Genomic DNA, 19802 nt, shown 5'->3' on the forward strand with positions numbered 1-19802 from the left:
TTTAATAACCAAAATATTTAAAATACAAACCAAAAAAATTAACAGTGTTGGGTAGGTAATATTCGTAGGCATAGTAAAAAAAAAAAGGAAAAGAAAAAGAAAAGGTAAAAGACAGAAGAATTGATTCAGTGGTTGGGGAAAACGAAAAGGAAGGTGCCGTACAGTCAGACCTCACAAACCAAAACAGTGAAAAAAATTGAATGAGTGAAAGAAAAGAGAGAGAGAAATGGCAAAAGTTTAGCCCAAAACATGGAGAGGAGAAGCGAAAGACGATTTCTTCAACAGCAATGCGATGGAGTAGTCCTCTTCTTAATTTTCTCGCACCAACTACAATGCATCATCACCAATACCAATGAATGGATTCCTTCTCCTCCTCTCCTCCCCCTTTTTTTTAAATTTCTTTTCCTTACCAAAAACAACAATAACAACTACAGCTCCACCACCACCATTCACTTTCATTATTATGGCAATTATTATTCTTATTCCCGTTTCCTTTCTCTCTCACTCATCCCTCTCTCTTTCATTATTATTGTCACCATCCCTTCTCCCCATTTCCCCTAATTTCAACTAAGCAATCCCAATACCCCATTCTTCCCTACCAAGATTGGATTTTTATCTCAATCAGAGCTCAATTTGGTGAGTGATTGGTTTATTGATTTCATTTGTGTGAATCTTGGTTAGTTTGTTCTTGGTGAGTGCAGATTATTTTATGATTTCTTGTGTTTTTCCCCTTTTATCAATGATTAATCGATCAATACTGATTTAGTGGGGTGATTTGTGGATCTTGATTTTTGTGTTCTTGGTGTAAATTTTACTCCTTTTTGGATTGAATTGATTGTGATGATTTTCATGATTGATTGAAGTTTATTTCTGCTAAAACCTCATATGCCCCTTTGGCTTTTTAGGGTGGTATTGTTTGAATATTGTGGATTTCTTGAAGCTTTGAACCGACATATTTTGTCTGTATTTTAGGAAAATGCTAGGAGGAGGAGGAGGAAGTAACGGGAATCCAATGTTCCCTGGTTATGTGGAGGAAAATCGTGCCCAATACAATAACAATACATTGCCTCAACTGCAGCTTTTTGCAAATGGTGAGTGTTTTTTTTTGTCCTTGGGTGGATTGTGATAGAAATGTGGCACTTTTGTGTATGTTGGTTTTCTCTTTGATATAGTTTCTTGATATATATGTGGCTATGGTGGTGCTTCTGTGATTGTTGGTAGAGCTTTTATCCATTTTGCAATCAACTTAGGATGTATTTTAACTGATCTTGAAGTCTCTCAGAGACGCGTCGTTACTGTAATCGGAAGCCTTATTCTGGTCTTACCTCGTTGTGGTTCATCAGCATTGTCAAATCAGTTTGGTTTTCGAATTCTTATGATGAAGTGGTGTTAATTTCTTTCTCATCTAAAGGATTTTCCTTTGGCGTGCCAAGATTTGTGATTCCTAGGCTCGGTTTTTTTTATAGAGATTGCAAAAATTTGACATGAAACATAGTTTGGGATTGTTTGAATTTGTTGTATATTGAACTAAAGTCTCTATGGTGTTTAGTGTATGAATGGATTTGTTTCATTGCCATCCGAAGATTATCGCCTCTTCCATGCTTAATTCTATCCAACTGTAGTTTCTTTTTCAGATTGTTTTTCTGTAAATAGAGCATCAAAATAATGATACTAGTTCGCCTATTTTTGGACTGCGTGTCGTCCCCTCTTTGTTTTTCCTCCGTTTCTCTGATCGCAATGCTGATATTCTAAGGTTGAAATCGTCTTTAAAATACGGAGTATGTGATATTCCGTTACATCTATTTCTCACGTCTTGAATTCGATACAGTGTTATGCTTTTGATTTTGTCCTCTTTCTCTGATTATTAATTAGCTCAGCTCAGACAGTTTTCCTTTTAACCTTATCTGTTTATTGAACTTGTCTGCAGTTCCAATTCAGTGTGGTGCTGGCGTTGGGACCATAAATCATGTCGGGAACAGGCACGCGCCAGCTGGCAACCACCCTATCAACAGAGGTGGGGATGGAGATACCCTGTCCATGCAGCAGAAGCTTCACATATCTTTGAACAACAACTTCTGTCAGGACGAAGCTGGCCGTATTGGCACTGTTCTGAACCCCAATCCCGTGTCAACGGGGCTCAAGCTCTCGTATGAGGAAGAAGAGCGCAACTCCTCTGTCACTTCTGCTTGTGAGAACATGAAAACCAATGTCCCTTCCGTGCTTTCCTTTGGCAACTCCGTCAAAATGGAGATTGATCGACAGACTGAAGAATTCAGCCGGTACATCAAACTCCAGGTTTGAGAATGCCATCATATCTTCGACTGTTTTACTATAATGCTTGCAATCTAAATGCGTACTCTCTTTTTTTTCGGGTGGATAGGAAGAGAGTGTCTTGAAGGGAGTACGAGAGATAAACCAAAGGCACTCGGTCTCTCTGCTAAACGCCCTCGAAAAGGGGGTGCACAGGAAACTGCAAGAGAAGGAGCTCGAGATCGAGAGCATGAACCGGAAGAACAAGGAGCTCGGCGACAGGATAAAGCAGGTGGCCATGGAGGCACAGTCGTGGCACTACAGAGCAAAATACAACGAGTCAGTTGTGAACGTGCTCAAGAGCAACATCCAGCAGCTGATGGAGCAAGGCACGGCCCAGGCCCGCGAGGGATCCGGGGACAGTGAGGTGGACGACGCAGTGTCAAGCTCGAATCACCAGAGAGTAATCCCAAACGACTCCAAAAACAAGCACCCTCCGAGATGCAGGGCTTGCAACACGAAACAGGTGTCCGTGCTGATCCTGCCTTGCCGGCATCTGTGCCTGTGCACGGATTGCGAAGGGTTCATCGACGTCTGCCCCGTGTGCCAGGTAATGAAGACTGCTAGTGTTCATGTATACATGTAGCAAAGAAGTGTATCTGAGCACTTGCAATCTGTTGATGAAGCTGTAAAAACTGGTTTCTTTCAAGAATTGCTTATAAAATTACTCATGTTTGATTCTTCCAAGAGGAAAAAGAAATGGAATTATGACCATTTTGCATCATTTGTATAGATAAAAAATTATGTAAAAACTGCAACATGCATTTGAAGTCACTCTCTTTAAAGTCTTCACGTGTGACATCAAATGGCCACCACTATTATACTATATATCTCTTTATTGAAGAATACACTTTTTTTGTGTTTTGTTATAAATTTGTAGTCTCTTTCACCTACACAAAAATCTTCACCTCCTTTTCATTGAGCACAATCCAACTATTACTTATCTTCTTGCCTTCTTTCCCTAGTCATGCTTACACTTTTCTAGCCTTTAACCAAGGCTTGGGGTAGGGCCCTTTATAATTTTTGGAATATTTTCAAACTTCATTTAGTAATTCAACCTGGTCTAAAATTAAGAATAGCTTATAAGAATAAGATGTATCAAGAGTTCATAGTATGTAATGTGAATAGATTATAATAGCCAATAAATTAAAAATTTGGTCAAATTTGATTACATTCATTAAATTTGAAAATAAAATAGTAGTAGTATTAAATTAGATTTTTTTTTTTTTTCCAATTATCCTATTCGAGTACAAAACGGTATCTTTAGTGATGCTCAAAAGGGTGTTGCATGTTTGATTAGAATAAAGAAAGGAAAAGAAGAAAAATATTCACTTTAACTATAAATGACATTTCAAGGGTCACAAAAATACGTTTTGTATACAAATGAGATAATTGAGAAAAACTAAAATTTCATGATTTAATATTTTAATTTTAAATTTCAAGAGATTGGTCAGATGCTCACCAAACTTCATGATTTAATTGCTAATATTCCGTTGGATGATTGAGTTTGCAAATTAGAGAGAGAAATTGAGTAGAAATATAAGAGGAAGAGTATATGGAAAATAACGAGTACTACTATATTTTTGTAAATTAGATCAGAAAACCGAAGATGGAAATGAAGAAATATAGACATTTACATGAATCTTCCATTATATTCATGTTGAATTTTCTAGCTATGTCTAATAATATAGGTTGGACAACATTTTTTTTTATTTTGTAGCCAATTTACAATTTCAAACCTAAGTAGTCAAATTTATATTAGGCACTTAATTTGTGGATGACCTAACGTGAATTGGTGGGCTGATTAGGATTAGAAAAGAAAGACAAACATTTTTATATTTTGGTGGTTATTAAAAATATATATACACATGTATTATTAATATTATCAACCCACGCACACAAAAAAAAGTCACGCTTCAAAATATACTCCATCCGTCCCAAGATAAGTGAGCACAAACTTTTCGGCACAGGATTTAAGGAAATGAGGTTTGTTAGTAAGGTGGAAAGTGAATAAAATAAGAAAGTTATAAATAAAGTAGTTATAAAAAGTAAGAGAGAGAATACCAAAAAAGGAAATGACTTACTTATCTTGGATATCCTAAAAAAGAATGTGAGTCGCTTATCTTGGGATGAGAGTATTGATTATGATTATCCACTTCTTTTATAGATAATTAATATGGTAGCATAATGGAATATACTCACTCCGTCCTCGATTAATTGTCACTCTTTACTCTTTGACCGGACACGAATTTTAAGAAATGTAAAGAAAAGTTTGTTGAAAAAGTTATGGAATGTGAGACCCACTTTTTTATATTGGTTTTATAATAAAATGTAAGTGAAGTGAGATAGTGGAATGTGAGACTTACTTACCATTTATGGTAAAAATGAAGCGTGACAATTATTGATGGACGACCGAAATGGAAAAGAGTGACAATTAATCGGGGAGAGGGTATTAAACTTAGGCCAATTGGAATTGGTTGATGAGGTTTATCTTTGGTAATACTAATGATACACATTGATGAAAAAAGCGTGTTGGAACGGCGTTTTTTTCCCAGCAACTCTCACGTTTTAGTGCGACTTTGTGGAATAACGTGTTTTCGAAAGCTTTTGAGCTATTTCACATCTGCGGAGCTCTATATAGCGTGAGTAGTTAGTTAAACTAAGGTCACACAATTTCAGTTGTAAATGTCATGCAATTTTCGTTACTTTTCTTTAATTTGAATTTATATTGTTGCGAATGGAATGCCTATACAATGATTTGGGATGCCTATGTAACGATTTGGATACCAAATTATTACGGTTTCAACAATTATATCGCTCTTTTCTTCAATTTCTGGAGTTTGAAAGCATCAGAACTTTTCCTTATCCTCGTTCATATTTTCGTTCGTGTTACTTTTTGCGATTTTGGGAGCGAGGTTGGATCATACTGTGCTAACAAAGTTCCTCCTAATTTTAAGGTGCGCAATTTTTTTTCCTTTTCCATTTTAAATGTAATTTTGTTGCTATGCATTTTTTTTATTTGATTTGCTTGATATATACATTTTATGTGATGAAGATGCATTTCATTCTAATGCTGTCAACACAGCCTTTTTAAAATTTGTTTTCTTTTATTTGAATCCTTGCGTAATTAAAGGATTCCTTCAATGGTGCCATTATGGCAGTAGTAATTCTTTTTATTTTGTTGATTTTGTAATAACTATATGTAGACCTAAAAGTCGAGATGCATTAATCTCAGAAAATTCTTCCCAAAATTAGCGGACTCGAAATGACATTTACTGTTTTCTAATTTAATTTATAAATTAATGGAGAAAAGCTAAAAGAAAAATAAGTGTATCTAAATATCTCTAATAAAAAAGATTTTAAAAAGGCAAAATGGGTTGTGCTTATTTTATTAGTCCAACCCTTCATTAGAGTTTGTAATGATGTAACAATGTGTCAATCAATCTATATACATAAGTATACTATGATCCAAATATTTCCTCGATCAATCAAGCCCCAACTTATTGCAATAAAAGTTGATTGAAAATATCATTGCACTTTCTTGTTTGCCTTTTCCACACAACGACACTTCAATTCCCCCTCTTGTTAAATAAGCCATTCTTGTTTGTATGTTCTTATGTTTTTTCCATTGTAAAATTTAAAACTAATGTATATATATACTAGTTTAATAAGAGAAATAAATTGAGTGATTTACAACCTAGTTTAGGATCAATTGCGTGAAAAGGATGTGTAGCGATAGGGATGAAGATGTTTTATCCGATAAAGGTTAAATTATTATTTTGCAGCACAAGTTCTAAATAGTTTTAATTTTATTTTCATTTAAATGTAGTGATGTGGCAAGCTAATAGTATAAATTTCATACAATGAAGGGATTGCTCCTTTTCTTCGGGGTCACGCCTTGACAAATTACTAATTAGACCATATTTTATGCATTATTAATCTATAATTATATAGTCAGCATCCGTTATTATCTCCAATATTATTAAATTGTTTATAAAATATCTTGTAACGTTTTGTATCGTGACTACAATTACTTGGGTAAATATATGAGTTTCTTTCATCATTTTAGCATTTGAACAAAAGTATCTCGTCCTTAAAATAATTACAAAAAAGTATATTTGTCATTTTAATTTTGAATTAAAAATAAATCAACAAGAAATATTTGACAAAATTGCCCTTAGATTTTGCTGAAAATGTTGAAATACTTCAAGAGCAATTTCGTTAATTTTTTTTTTAGTAAAACATTAAGTACTCTTTGCAATTACCATTCATTCAAAGAAATATATTTGTTAAATAGTAAAAACGATCAAAATGCTCTCTTAGATTAATTTTTTTAATAATTTCCTCAGGTTGCTCTTTGATTCTCAGAAAATACTTTATCAATTTTATGGACTAGAATATACTTACACCCATACCATGAAATTGGACGTATATTGTTTGTCTGAAATTTATTCGGGAAATGTGATCACGCATATTTCTATGCAACCATAGTAAAACGAGTGGTCCTGTTAAAATATTCATAATATACTTTTCTTGTGAAAAAACTATATAAACTTGAAAAAAAAAATTATTGGGAACTTGGGAATATATTAAGTATTTGCAGAATATATATATATATATATTTTTTCTGTAATTTGAATTTTGAGTGGAAGAATATTTCAAAAGTTTTAAATATTCGACATACTCAAGATATATATTCTATTGACATCTCTTCATTGAAATAGAATCTCAATAGATAAAAAAAATCACAACAATATGAATATAAATGACCCAATCTCTGTCTTTTTCAATTTCAATTGGACCACTTCTCCAATTTTGTTAAAGAAAGAGGACCATTTGTGTGAAAATATGTTTCAAAATTTGTCTTGAGCACAATCTCAAAAGTGGCCCCCAACTTCAAAGACACATGTTTTAATCCCATATTAATATTATATTTATGAGTGTTTAGTTTTTCAAAACTAAATTATTTTGATATTGAATTGCTTTATGATTACTCGGAGATTAATTTTAATAAAGAGGTGAGCCAAAAACTTATAAACCAAGATTAATAATACGTGGTTTTGTCCTGAGATTAAGTACTGAATCGTATTTACCTAATACCTAATTGAACAACATTCAAAACAGAATCTTGTCTAATCCATAAAATCAAACAACATTTATGTGCCCAGATCCATTAATATTTCCTAAGATAACAATACTTCCATTTTGAGGAACTTTGTATAATAAATTATGAAACAAGGTCCTACAAATTTGCCAATTTTAGTCTTTATAATATACCAATTCACTAATATTCTCTTCAAATATTTACTTTTTCAAAATAGGAACTTCAAATGTTTTACTTTTCCTTTTTCTTCTTTGGTTTCTTTAGGTGGGGTGGGGGTGGGGTAGATGCTAAACACAACATCCTTTAGTCTTAAAACCACCTATAAAAATCAAACATTATCATTTATCAAGAATTTAAACTATGCCACATGACTTTTTTACAGCTTGCTTTATTCCCTCCTCCTGATCTGACAACACCATCATTTTACATATTTTCACTACCTATAAAAATCCTAACATTCTTTCCTTCTCTTTAATCCTATAAAGACCAAACCAAAGCTGCAACTGTACAATAAAAGTGACTATTCCTTCATTTTAACTGTCTTTAAACAAAATAATTATTTATTAATCTGCATGAGAATATTAAAGATTGTGACAACAGATTTTGGACCAGTCACTATTTGAGGATCTTATGGGCATAACAACAATATAAAAAGGCTGAAGCTTATGCTCAAAGCATCTCCCTTTCTCTCACTTGAAATTTTTAAAATGGCAAGCAAAGCATCTCTTCCTTGATCCTAAACCTTTCTTTGCTTACAATTTGTTCTATTCCCTTCTCAAATCTTTCATTTTCAAATCATGCACCATTTTTTGACTACTTTGACATGATAATGCTGATCAAATTTCTCTCAGCTTAACTAATGTTATCACTAAACATGGTTGTATTTTCCCCTTCCTCAAGAATTTGGTTTCTTTCATAAGACTCAACTGTTTCATGTGTAAATGTTTGTAGATTCAACTCATCATCTTCAAGAAACAAGAGGACTACTCCTAATCACACATTGAATTCAATTCTTTGATATCTCAGTTGAAATTCTTTCCCAAAAAACAAATCTTTTTCATTTGGGATTTCTCCAAAGACTCATATCAAGATTGGGTCAGAAGGAGAATGAGTTTCTTGACATTCCTCATTGGTTCCACAAAATCATGGCAGCCAGCCATGACAGTGAACACAACAGCTTCATCATACTGGCTGAACTGGAGATTGCTGCTCTGCTCGTTGTGGGTGCTGATGTCGATGGTGTTCGCCTCTCTTCTCATATCGAGACATGAATGTCGAAGGAACTCACAAGAGAATGCAAATGGACAGGATAGAGAATCAACAGGGATTTTGTATGAAGATGAGGTGTGGAGACCCTGCCTTCAAAGCATTCACCCCGGCTGGCTCCTCGCCTTTAGAGTTTTCACGTTTCTCGTGCTTCTTTCCATGCTTATACTAAATGTTGCTGTTGATGGAGGGACCATTCTTTACTTCTACACTCAGTAAGCCTTCAAGTTTGTTGCTTTTTTATGATCCATCTCTTCAAAATTCTGTTTTTATGGTTAATTAATTAATTATATCTTTTGCCATTGAATAGGTGGACTTTCACACTGATAACCATATATTTTGGGGTAAGTGAGAAAATGGCCTAATACTAATACACTATTTTTAAATATATATACATATTTCAATTTCATGCCTTCTAATCCTTTCACATTCAAATTTTACGCAGCTTGGATCCTTACTGTCTATTCGCGGATGCTATGAATACAACCGAGGCTCCACAGAGGTGCATCTTGACACGGAGCGTGGCAAAGGCAAGGATCCGAATCAGCACCATGATGTTCGCGAAGAAGCAGGATTCTTGGCCTATGCTTTACAGATCATTTTTCAGGTGAATCACATTGGATCATAACATTCTTATCTTTCACAAGGCCTAATTTTTTTGGCTCATTCAGATGAATGCCGGAGCTGTGATGCTGACGGACTCGGTCTTCTGGTTCATACTAGTCCCCTTTCTTGTCATCAAAGATTACCATTTCAGCTTTGTAAGTGCTTCAAAATAGTGCCATCTTTCCCATCATTTTCTTGACTAAGAGTTTTCTGATTGTTCTTGCAGCTGATCATAAACATGCACTCAATAAACGCGGTGTTTCTGCTCGGGGAGACTGCTTTAAACAGCCTGGTAAAAGCTATAACTCATTACTATTTTTAGTACTATAACACAACTACTTATATTGATCCTTAAACTTGTGCAGAGGTTTCCATGGTTTAGAATAGGATACTTTTTCCTCTGGACTTCTGTTTATGTCCTGTTTCAATGGATACTACATGCCTGTGTCTGGATATGGTAAGATTCTTGCATTCCCAATTTCCCATCAAATGCAAAAAATATGTGATCCAATTACCTTTTTTCCATCTCAAACAGGTGGCCTTATCCCTTTCTTGACCTCTCATCATCCTATGCTCCATTGTGGTAAGCAAGAAGCAACCTTTTCTCGAGCACTCACACCCGCGTCTTAGCATCAAAACATGCTTCACAAACATGGCTATTAGTATTCTTGATGTATCCTTTTGTTTTAGGTATTCAACTGTGGCATTGATGCACATACCGTGTTATGGCGTTTTCGTGCTAGTGATGAAGGGGAAGCATTGGGCTCTAAAGAGGTGGTTTCCTGAGACATATTGGTATGCTCGACCTCAGTAAAGCTTTCTGAGATGTTGCAAAAAAGTTTTGAGCAAAAACTTGGTTAAAAAGCAATAGATTTCAGTGATGAATAGATTCCTAAACAGGGGTTCTTTTTTAGGTTTTGAGAGATGTACATGTCAATACAGAGTAGTCCATAAATGTATGTAACTACAAATAGATTTCTGACAAAAAAATATAGTGATGTATTCTTCATGTAGGTGTCTCTTTCTTTAAGGTCAAATAGCAAATCACTGAAAATCAACAATTCATAGATAAAAAGTAATGAGAGTTGAAGCAACCTTATAATGATATGAAAAGCTTGTTTACAAATAAAACATTGTAATATAAACAGTGTTGTGATGAGTGCGGGGCGAAATTCGGGGGTGGAGCGATGGGGACGCGTGGGCCCCACGAATTGGGGCGCGGAAATATATAGTAGCGAGAAAAATTTGAAAAATGAAATACCATCATATATTATATGTGTGTGGGGATATGAAGTAGAAAAAAAACAAACAAAAGCACAGTAATTTATTTCCAAAATGCTAAATTCTTCTTCCTCTATCCTATAGAAATAAGTTATTTAGGGATTAACACGAGTTTTAATGTATAATAATTGGTAAATTGTATAGTAGATGGTGGACCCATAAATGATCAGATAAAGTAAAAGAGAAGAAAAATATTGTCATAAATGAATATGAACTATTTTTATGGATGGACGAAAAATGAAATATGATCTATTTCTATTAGACGGAGAGCATAATAAAATTCACTAATAATGGTCAAATTTCAGTTTTTATCCATTCATAATTCTTGGAAATATACACCACTTTTATAAGCTTTAAAATTTCACATGAGTAACATTTTTCTTACCAATAACTCATTTTTTATTGGAAATGCTCCATTCTAACTGTACTTCTATTTCTAGGTGAACAAATGCGGCCCAAAAATATTTTCAGAGTTGATAGCAGGAAATTCTATTATTTTTAAATTAAAATTTAGGTTTATGTATCACATTCACAAGAAATAAAAAAAAAAGTCGTTTAGACTTGAGAGCTTTAGACCGTACCTTCAAAGCTTTGTTTACAATTTTAACACTGTAATTGCATATACAGATGGAATCAACAACCACATGAATGCTCTATTCTAAAACTTATTTTACAAAAAAAATACACACATCAACACAAGTGTGTGACAGAAGAATTGTGCAAGAATCAAGCTTAAATGCAGAGTATCTTCGCAAAACTTGTATATAATATTTGATCGAACAGCCATCTAAATCAAAACTCGAGGGAGGTGCTGGGTAACGAACCCATCGGGATAACATTACCGACGCCCTCTGCCTCTCGTTTTCTGGAGATCTGAGACCTGGCTGGCATTACCTTAGAGAAGAGGCCAGCGAGAATTCCAGAACTAGGTTCAGCTGTTCCGGCCAGTGAAACCAAATTGCTATCCACAACGCGGGTGCTCTCATTAGAACTTCTCTTCGTCTCCTCTTTCTTAAAACGAGCGCCACAAGGACAATTAGCTAGTTTCTTGAAGCAGTTCTTGTGGAAAACCAGTGCACAGGTTCTGCACTTTTCTACCTCTCCTTCCTGTTGATTCGTTTTCATAATCAAGAATTGCATATTTTGATTCTATTCTCAAGTAATATTCGCAGAGTAAATTAAACCGGATGAACTCTTTTTTCGTTGATAGGAACAAACACTTGCCTGGAAGGGGAAAATGAGAGCAACGGGATCTTGACAGTCTTGACGAGCGCCACAGGGAACCCCAACATCGTAACATATAAGGCACTGGTCGGTTATATGTTCTTGAATTTTTCGAGAGACTGTTTCAACCATCACTGGTAGTGCTGCAGTAAGACACATTCAAATGTCACAATGCATCACAACATTGAAATGGTTATATTAATCTTAACTCAAGCTCAAACAAGTCAACAACAGCAGAAAGGAAAGACTAACAGCAGTTAGACAACCAGAAGGCACTAAAACAGAATGCATACGGATACTTAATCATGCTTGGCTTACACTTTCAGTACTCGTCTATAATAATGTATATGGAAACTAGAGAGCTCTGAGATTATGTCATCATACTAACACGAAACAACACAGCAAAGAAAAGCATGCCACTTCAACAAAAAATGTGAAATATAATTTCAAGTCTGTTCAGGACTAAAGCAAGAAGCATATATTTTCGACTATAAAATTTCACCTGAGAAAAATCCTTTGGAAAGATCAATGAGGTCTTTCAGAGCGAAGAAATCATTGCTGTCAAGAAGATATCTCCGGGATCCAAGACCTTTTTGGATGGATCCACGGTACTGGCAGCGAACATATGGCAACACCGCTCTTATTCTGTTTCGGACATTTGCCACATGCTGTAATGTCGGAACTTTAGAAAATAAGAAGGGATTCACAGCACTGACGCATAGCATTGGCTGCAATAAAAGAAAGAAAATTAGAGTGTCGAATAGAGTGTTAAATTATTCTGCCAAAAACTCCTTTCTTGTTCCTTGTTCCATAACAGCACCCAAACAAAAACATAATAATTTAATATATTTCCTTCGTGGACATCAGATATTCGTAGACTCGTTTACAAACTCAATTCCTAGAACACCCAAAGCCATCAAAACACCCCCAAATTGGAAATTTCTATCAAGACTTTCATGTCTTAAAGCCGTCCAGTTAATGTAGAAGCAATTTAATGTTAAATGTTAGTAGATAAAAGAGGCAAATCAGTTGAACATGGGAAACTAATCCAGAACACAACATATTATGGAGATAAGCTTTGACATTGCTCCATAGCACAGTTGAAGTCACTCAACTAATACATAATTATGGCAAAATAAATAGTCATGACATACCTGGTCATGAATAGAATCTAGAAATGATTTAGCCAGCTGAGATACAGGGTATCGAGTAAAATCCCAATGATGAAGAACTCTGGCAGGCAATACAGAAGTATCATTGGTATGGCATGAAGAGCAGAATAACTGGCCACTATATTCACAAAGACGAGGTTTACCCCAGCCTAGTGCCTGTACAAGTTCCTTCAACCTTGTTCTACCATCATCAAAGTTTCTGTGGCATCCTGCACACCTGTAGTGTTGCTCATCTAGCATCCGTTTCACAGATTTCAAAGGGCGTATCTGAACAAAGAGTGAGATGGTTTTCCCCAAGCTGGAAAAATCACTTTCCTGTGTTCCTTTATTGGCGAGAGCTGATTGAGATATGCCAGTATCAGATACAGGAGAGCTAGGCACCATCTCTGTCGGGGAGAGAAAACTAGTTACAGCGTTGAGAGAATTGGCAGGAAATCTTTGGAGGATAATGGACTGTAAACATTCCTGGATAAGAACACTCCTCGCTGCAATGACATCTGGAGAAGCATTACCAAAGACCTTTTGCGATTCTCTTTCAGTGGAAGACCAGCACGGAGGAAGAGTCCATCCATTGTCAGAAAATAGTTTCTTCAGCCGGTGATAGAGTGTGTAAAAGTCGCGATAACGACGTTCTACCTCCCATTGGTCTTCACCACTCCACACTTTCATTTTATATACGGTGTATTTCTGGACCCCAACCAGCCGTTCGGTGAATGAAACATCTCCCTTTCTTTGCCTAGCACCTACTACCTCAACCCTATCAATTTTGAGAGATGGATTAATCGAATTATGAGCATGATCTGTGCCAGATGTAGATGCATTAGAGCCTCCATCTCTCGAAGGCCGATGAAATTGGGGGTGACTTATCCTAGTGCTATAGGCTAATCTAGATACAGGAGACTCAGTTGAATCAAGTAGTATATCTTCCATATCATTAACAAATTCATCATAGAATTCATTTAGCTCGAAATCCCTTTTCTGCAAGATATTGCACCAAATCATATTAAAAAATTTGCTATTTTTCATCATTTTAGAGAATAACCATCCATAAATACAAAGAGCAAACTCTAAAAAAGAAGAAAATTACCTTAGCTGGAACAAAATGATCTTCAATTTGGTCAAACACAGAAGAAAAGTCACTCTTAGCTGCAGTAACCCCTATCATATCAGCCACCAATGGAAATGCAAATGAACAGCTTCCTTCAGATGATTTGGTCTCCTTCTCTTCCTTACCTTTTGCTGCCACTAGATCTTTCTGAGTGACTACAGAATCACAAAGTGTCTCCACCTCCAAATTTCTATTCTCATGATTTGTCCTTTCTGATGCAAAATCATGATGAATGGAGATGGCTTCTCTTGTAGTCACATTTCGGCTTTCTATTTCTGACTCAGTCTTGAACTCCTCGATTGCTGAGGCCTTTTCCAGTGGGTTTTTCTTTGTTTGAAATATATCATTAACAGAAGCAACACTTCCAAGATATCCATCCAATTCATCAATCTCACTCACTTGATTTCTTGATGCAACCACTTGTTTTGCATCTTCAGATCGAGCATCACGTTGAATAAGATTCGATGTAACAGTGGATTGAGCATTCACATAAACCTCTGATGACCTATCACCAGATTCAACTTGATTGCAAGCTGAATTGCCAGCAGAAAAACTCGAAGAGCCATTCCCACTTGGTGCAACAGTCTTGCTAAATTCACCCCAAATCATGGAACCATTAGTATTCTCACTCCTCTCATGAAAAAAATCATCCCAATCATCAGAACCAAATGCCACTGCAGAATTCATGACCAACCGATTTTCCTTTATCCCGCTTTCCTCATCACGAAAACGCGCATTCTTCTCGTAATACACACCAATCCTCCTCTCATCATCACTACCACATCCAAACATGGAATCCTCACCCTCCGAATGCTCACACCTCGACGAAGCTTCACTTTCATCCGATAAGTTCCTATTCTCCCCTCCCTCAATTCCCAACCCTTCCTTACCATCGCTAAACTTTCTCTCATTTCCGGTCTCATCAAATTCACCCCCAATTCGCACATTTCTATCCCTAACCCCTTTCATCCCACTCTCAGTCTCATTCCCCCAATCACCATCCGCATCAAAATTCCCCCCCAAATCAACACCACCACTCACAAAACCCTCAATTCTCTCATTCAAACTCAAAACGCCATTATCAATTACACCACGACGCGACTCCGAATCGCGAATCTTATGAAATTCAGAAATCTCACCGCCAAGTTTGAAGCTTTTCAAGGAGCCGAAATCAGAATCGTAGAACGAGCTGCCTCGGAAGCTAGGGGTCCCCATTGCTGAGCTGGCGCTGCAGTACCTCTCGAACTCCGATTCGCCGCCGCAAGATGAGTACTGAGACAAGTCATCTCCGCCGTCCGATTCGCGATCGACCTCGGTGGAGATCGCCAGGGATTGTTTCCCCTCAATCGCATCGCCGGCTATCATCTAATTTATCCGCACAACTCAAGAGGCGTCGGAATCGATTGCATATGTACAATCAAAACATCCAGAAATTCAGCTACTGTAAAGCGGAAACAATTGAGAATTATCAGTGAACTGAAAAATACTACCACTGCGGATTGGGAGATTGAGAGAGAAAGGGCGTTTCAGATCTTAAACTTTGTTTGATTCATCAGTTTTGATTCAAAGGCTCAAAATCTGGTTTTTCACGACTCTCTATAATGTCATTTGTCATTTGTCATTTGAAATATTTTCTTAATCCATAAATATTTCAATATTTGAGTTCTATTATGTTCCTTAATAGATATAATACTCCTATATTTAGTAAAATATTCAGTATTGTTATTATTAACTATCTTCTTTATTTAGAAATGAATAAAAATTTAAAAACTGTATAGTAATTAATGTAAGTATAAAAGTTAATTTCAAAAAGTAATTTGGTTGATAAAATCATGAGTGAGAATTTTTTTAAAACGCAATTTATTTGATAAAATATTTATTTATATCAATCTAGATCAAAATCTATCTAATAAATAGGACTGAGGACTTTTTGGAATAGGGTTCAAATGATCTCGTAATAAGTCCTCAGTTTTGTTAAACAAGCTAGAGTAGTTTTTTGCTGAAAAGTAAACAGTGTGTTTTTATATTGCTGTATTTTATGAGACAATATTAGATCCAGATTCAAGCCTAGACAACATTCCTCCATTAAATATTCTCAATATTTTGCACCTCAAAAATATATACATACATATTAAAATTGTGCTAATTCCACAAAACGGGCCTACAACAATAATGGGTTAAGCCCGCACAATTTTTTATTTCCATCAACTAGTGTCTCACTTTGTGCTCTAGCTTTATTTAATTTCACTTTTTTACACTTCAGTTTTTATTATGTGATGGTTCGAGCCTCGAGGGATGTTCATTATTGCATAAGCTAAGGGTTCGACTCGAAATTTTTGTTCAAATATCGTACAAAAAGGGAAAAAAATTAGTAAAAGGTTTATTACATAATTAAGCTAAGGAAGTTGAAGAGGGAATGTGGAATTTGAAGTGATCATATCTACTTGTATAGCTAACTGCTCATCTCTACTACAAACTAGGGTTTCAACAATCCCGACAGCAACCTTTCCAGTCTGTCGAAACCAAGCCTGCCATTCTTCTATCTTCACCGCTCTCTCGTGATCCATGGCCGGCCATTCCAGCCGCCGCACAGCTTCAACGATCTCCTCCGTCTTCCCTAGAATCTTAAACGCTTTCCCAACGCTCTTCTCCCTCTTCTCTATCTCGCTCCCTCGACACATCACGTTCATCACATTACCCAAATTCGTAAAACACGCCGCCATAACATCCGACATCATCACACACACTCTCTCAAACACCCCTTCGTCATCCTCGTCAGCGAACAACATTACACTTTGACAGATTCTGTACATTGAGTTCGCAGCAATAACCCTACCCGGCCAATCTAGAGGATTTTTTGTGGACGAACTAGTTAGGAACTCGACCACCATCGTCTTTGCCTTGCCTGAGAGCTCTCTAAGCATCTCACTCGAGTCCTTGCACTCGAGTGACATTTTCTTGATGTCAACGTCGAACCATTTCTTGTAAAGAAGGACTAATCCCCAACACATGTCTGCAGCTTCTCTGGTGTTGTTGAGATCTCTGTCGTTTTTCAACAGGGTTTTCTCGACTAGCTTAGTTAGATCGAGGCCTTCCTTCACACTGTGCAAAAGGTTTTCTCTCTTCTCCTCCGGGATGTGAGGGATCGCTAGAGCAATGCTTGCCAGTGTGACCACTGGCAACGACCAACAATTTGGGGGTTCTTGAGAATGTAGGGGTGGAATCTGGATGTTGTCGAATAATCCTAATCCTTTGAAGCAAACAGATTTGGATATGAAACTTGCAAGCCTCTTTGGTTGCTTTGTTCTACCTTTCTTAATCATGTTTTCCGCTTCCTTGCATATATTCCTTACTACAGTAGCTGGCAGCTCTGCTTCGCCTGGGAGCAGAACTGCATAGCTACTGAAACTCGGCCCTTTGTTGCTTTCTGATTCGTTTGTGAAGAACCGCTCCCAGCAGCAAAAGAGTGGACCCATGAGAAACGAAGAAATGAGCACAAACAATTTACTGAGGAGCATGATTGAGATCTGAACCCCGATGAAGAAAGTAACAACATACCATTTCACATCATACAAGAACTTGCCTCGTCCTAAGATCTTCAAACTTGAGAATCTCCCTCTCAAATCAACCAAGGGTTGGAACCAATAATCCTCTACCTTCATCTCGTCCATCATCCTGGCCAGGTTTGCCGTTGCCTGCTTAAAGCTGACAACGACCAGCCATCTTGAGAGGGGGGCTATGGTGGCGACCACAACCCCCACAATCTGTGTATAGAGAATCCACCTAACGGAGCCTCCATACACAGAATCTAAATTTATAAACGGGCCTTTGTACCTTCTCCACTGGACGACATAGGCAATCAAGAGGGTAATCAGGGAGATCAAGTTGAGCAAGGCCGACATGGTGCAGATAACGGAACGAGCCATCACGAACTCAGGATTGGAAGTTGCCGCCATCACCCAATACTTCATCATAAACCTTTTCCTCTCATCAATCCCCAAACCCTCATTTCTCAACATCCCCTCTTGATCCTCATTCAAAGTTACCCTATACTTTTCGCGGTAGGCGGCCTCCAGGCTCTGCTTCATGGCGGGAGCTGCGGCCGCCAGCGAAACCAGGGTGACTAGAGAGAGAAACATGAGGATCATGGGTAGGATGTAGAAGTTAATCCGGTTCAACATGATGAACCGGATTGTGACGTCGACAAGAACCGTTGACACAAGAATCGCGAGGGCAACGACGTTGGAGAGGACGTGCTTGCCGTCTATGGACCCGAGGGAGGAGGTGAAGTTGGCCATGGAAGTTGAGAGGAAGATGAGAGAAGTGAGCTTGGCGATCTTGACGTTCTTCATGACGGCGGTGAGGTCGAGGGCGAGCTTCATGGCGACTCCGAGAAGGGTGAGGAAGGTCGGGTTGAGAGAGAAGTAGGTGCAGGGGAACCAGAGCTTCTTGAGGCGGAAACCGTTGAAGGCGTCGGCGGCCATGGCGACGGTGCAGACGGCGGAGGCGGCGGCGATGTAGGCGCCTATCCACGGCATTGCCTTGTCGAGTTGCGTTTCTTCTAGATGATCATCCATGAATTTGGAGTGAATTGAAGAAGAAAGGTTGATTTATGCTTTGATGATTTTACATATGAATTGGAGAGAAGCAAATTTATTCTATTGTGGTTATCGCCAGGATTCTGATTAAATTACATTCAAGTCCCATCTTTACATTTTATTACAATTCTCCCCGTCCGCCATTTGGTGTTCCGTTGACTTTTTTACATTCGTTTTATAAAAATGATACTCCTTCCGTTTCGCCATAGTTGAGTCATTTTACCATTTCGGGAAGTTTCTTCATAGTTGAGTTATTTCCATATTTGGTAACTTTTTTCTTTTTCTTACTTTACTCTCTCTTACTTTATTCTCTCCACTTCATTCACTTTATACTTTATTCTCTCTACCTTTTCCTCTCTCTTACTTTTTGATCTATTTATTTAACACACCCAACATTCATTTCTAAAACTTCATGCCCAAAAGTTCCGCCTCAACTGTAACGAAACGGGGGGAGTAATAAATAGTTATAGTAGAGAAATGGTAAAATAAGAGAGAATAATGTAAAGAGAGCTCTTCCCTAACGATGTAGATCATGGTTTGAAGTTTGTACAATATTTAGAGTTTGCATTTTATCACTATCCTATATTTTATTTATTAAACGTGTTATGATCGAGTTTAATTAGACATTCAATTACTCCCTCCGTCCCACAAAGATTGTCCCATTTTTCCTTTTTAGTCTGTCCCACAAAGTTTGTCCCATTTCACTTTTTACCATTTTTGGTAGTGGACTTTATATTCCACTAACTCATTTCAACTCACATTTTATTATAAAACTAATATATAAAAGTAGGACCCACATTCCACTAACTTTTTCAACTCACTTTCCATTACATTTCTTAAATCCCGTGCTCGGTCAAAGTGGGACAATTTTTGTGGGACGGAGGAAGTAATATATATTGAGTTCACTTAGAATTATACTCCCTCTGTTCATTAACTCACAAAACAACACTACCTAAAATAATGTGTCGAAAAGTAAATGTTGCATAGTTAATGAGACGGAGGGAGTATAAGTAGATAATAAAAAGATTACTCCATGTGTCGTATCAGGTATGGAGAAATTATGGTACAATCTTCAAAAGAAAGTCTAAAAAATTTCTACCATACATATTAATTCAAATTCATAACATATAATA

The 19802-nt window shown here is 36.9% G+C and overlaps 4 protein-coding genes across 8 annotated transcripts; 2 read left to right on the forward strand and 2 right to left on the reverse strand.

Annotated features, from left to right (window-relative positions):
* Nucleotides 1-212: 212 nt before the first annotated feature.
* LOC125186357 (BOI-related E3 ubiquitin-protein ligase 1-like) lies at nt 213-3034 on the forward strand. Its single transcript, XM_048082708.2, has 4 exons — nt 213-636; nt 973-1091; nt 1928-2295; nt 2381-3034. The coding sequence occupies exons 2-4, from the start codon at nt 977-979 to the stop codon at nt 2894-2896; spliced, it is 999 nt and encodes a 332-aa protein (XP_047938665.1). The 5' UTR covers nt 213-636; nt 973-976; the 3' UTR covers nt 2897-3034.
* A 1969-nt stretch (nt 3035-5003) lies between these two features.
* On the forward strand, nt 5004-11143 carry LOC125187644 (uncharacterized). Of its 4 annotated transcripts, none has more exons than XM_048084271.2 (9): nt 5004-5267; nt 8366-8895; nt 8991-9024; nt 9126-9287; nt 9352-9441; nt 9513-9578; nt 9652-9743; nt 9822-9869; nt 9977-10295. In XM_048084271.2, the coding sequence occupies exons 2-9, from the start codon at nt 8522-8524 to the stop codon at nt 10098-10100; spliced, it is 990 nt and encodes a 329-aa protein (XP_047940228.2). In that variant the 5' UTR covers nt 5004-5267; nt 8366-8521; the 3' UTR covers nt 10101-10295. The 4 variants fall into 4 exon arrangements, with proteins under 4 accessions (XP_047940228.2, XP_088914825.1, XP_047940227.2 ...); XM_089058699.1 differs by lacking the exon at nt 5004-5267 and adding an exon at nt 11008-11143 and having other exon boundaries at nt 8088-8895; nt 9977-10081; XM_048084270.2 differs by lacking the exon at nt 5004-5267 and adding an exon at nt 8088-8291.
* Nucleotides 11107-15686, reverse strand: LOC125189086 (Phox (PX) domain-containing protein). 2 transcript variants are annotated; one of them, XM_048086279.2, is made up of 5 exons: nt 14051-15686; nt 12946-13941; nt 12294-12519; nt 11792-11934; nt 11107-11674 (listed from the first exon to the last, which is right to left on the reverse strand). In XM_048086279.2, exons 1-5 carry the CDS (start codon nt 15434-15436, stop codon nt 11360-11362), a joined length of 3066 nt encoding a protein of 1021 aa, XP_047942236.2. In that variant the 5' UTR covers nt 15437-15686; the 3' UTR covers nt 11107-11359. The 2 variants fall into 2 exon arrangements, with proteins under 2 accessions (XP_047942236.2, XP_088914824.1); XM_089058698.1 differs by having other exon boundaries at nt 11107-11670; nt 11788-11934.
* Nucleotides 15687-16467: 781 nt separating this feature from the next.
* LOC125189661 (uncharacterized) lies at nt 16468-18609 on the reverse strand. The gene has a single exon (XM_048086915.2). The coding sequence runs from the start codon at nt 18607-18609 to the stop codon at nt 16468-16470; it is 2142 nt and encodes a 713-aa protein (XP_047942872.2).
* Nucleotides 18610-19802: the final 1193 nt, after the last annotated feature.

Source organism: Salvia hispanica, chromosome 5, assembly GCF_029641045.1.
Source record: "Salvia hispanica isolate PSC_SH4W2 chromosome 5, Shi_PSC_v1, whole genome shotgun sequence".
NCBI lineage: Eukaryota > Viridiplantae > Streptophyta > Magnoliopsida > Lamiales > Lamiaceae > Salvia > Salvia hispanica.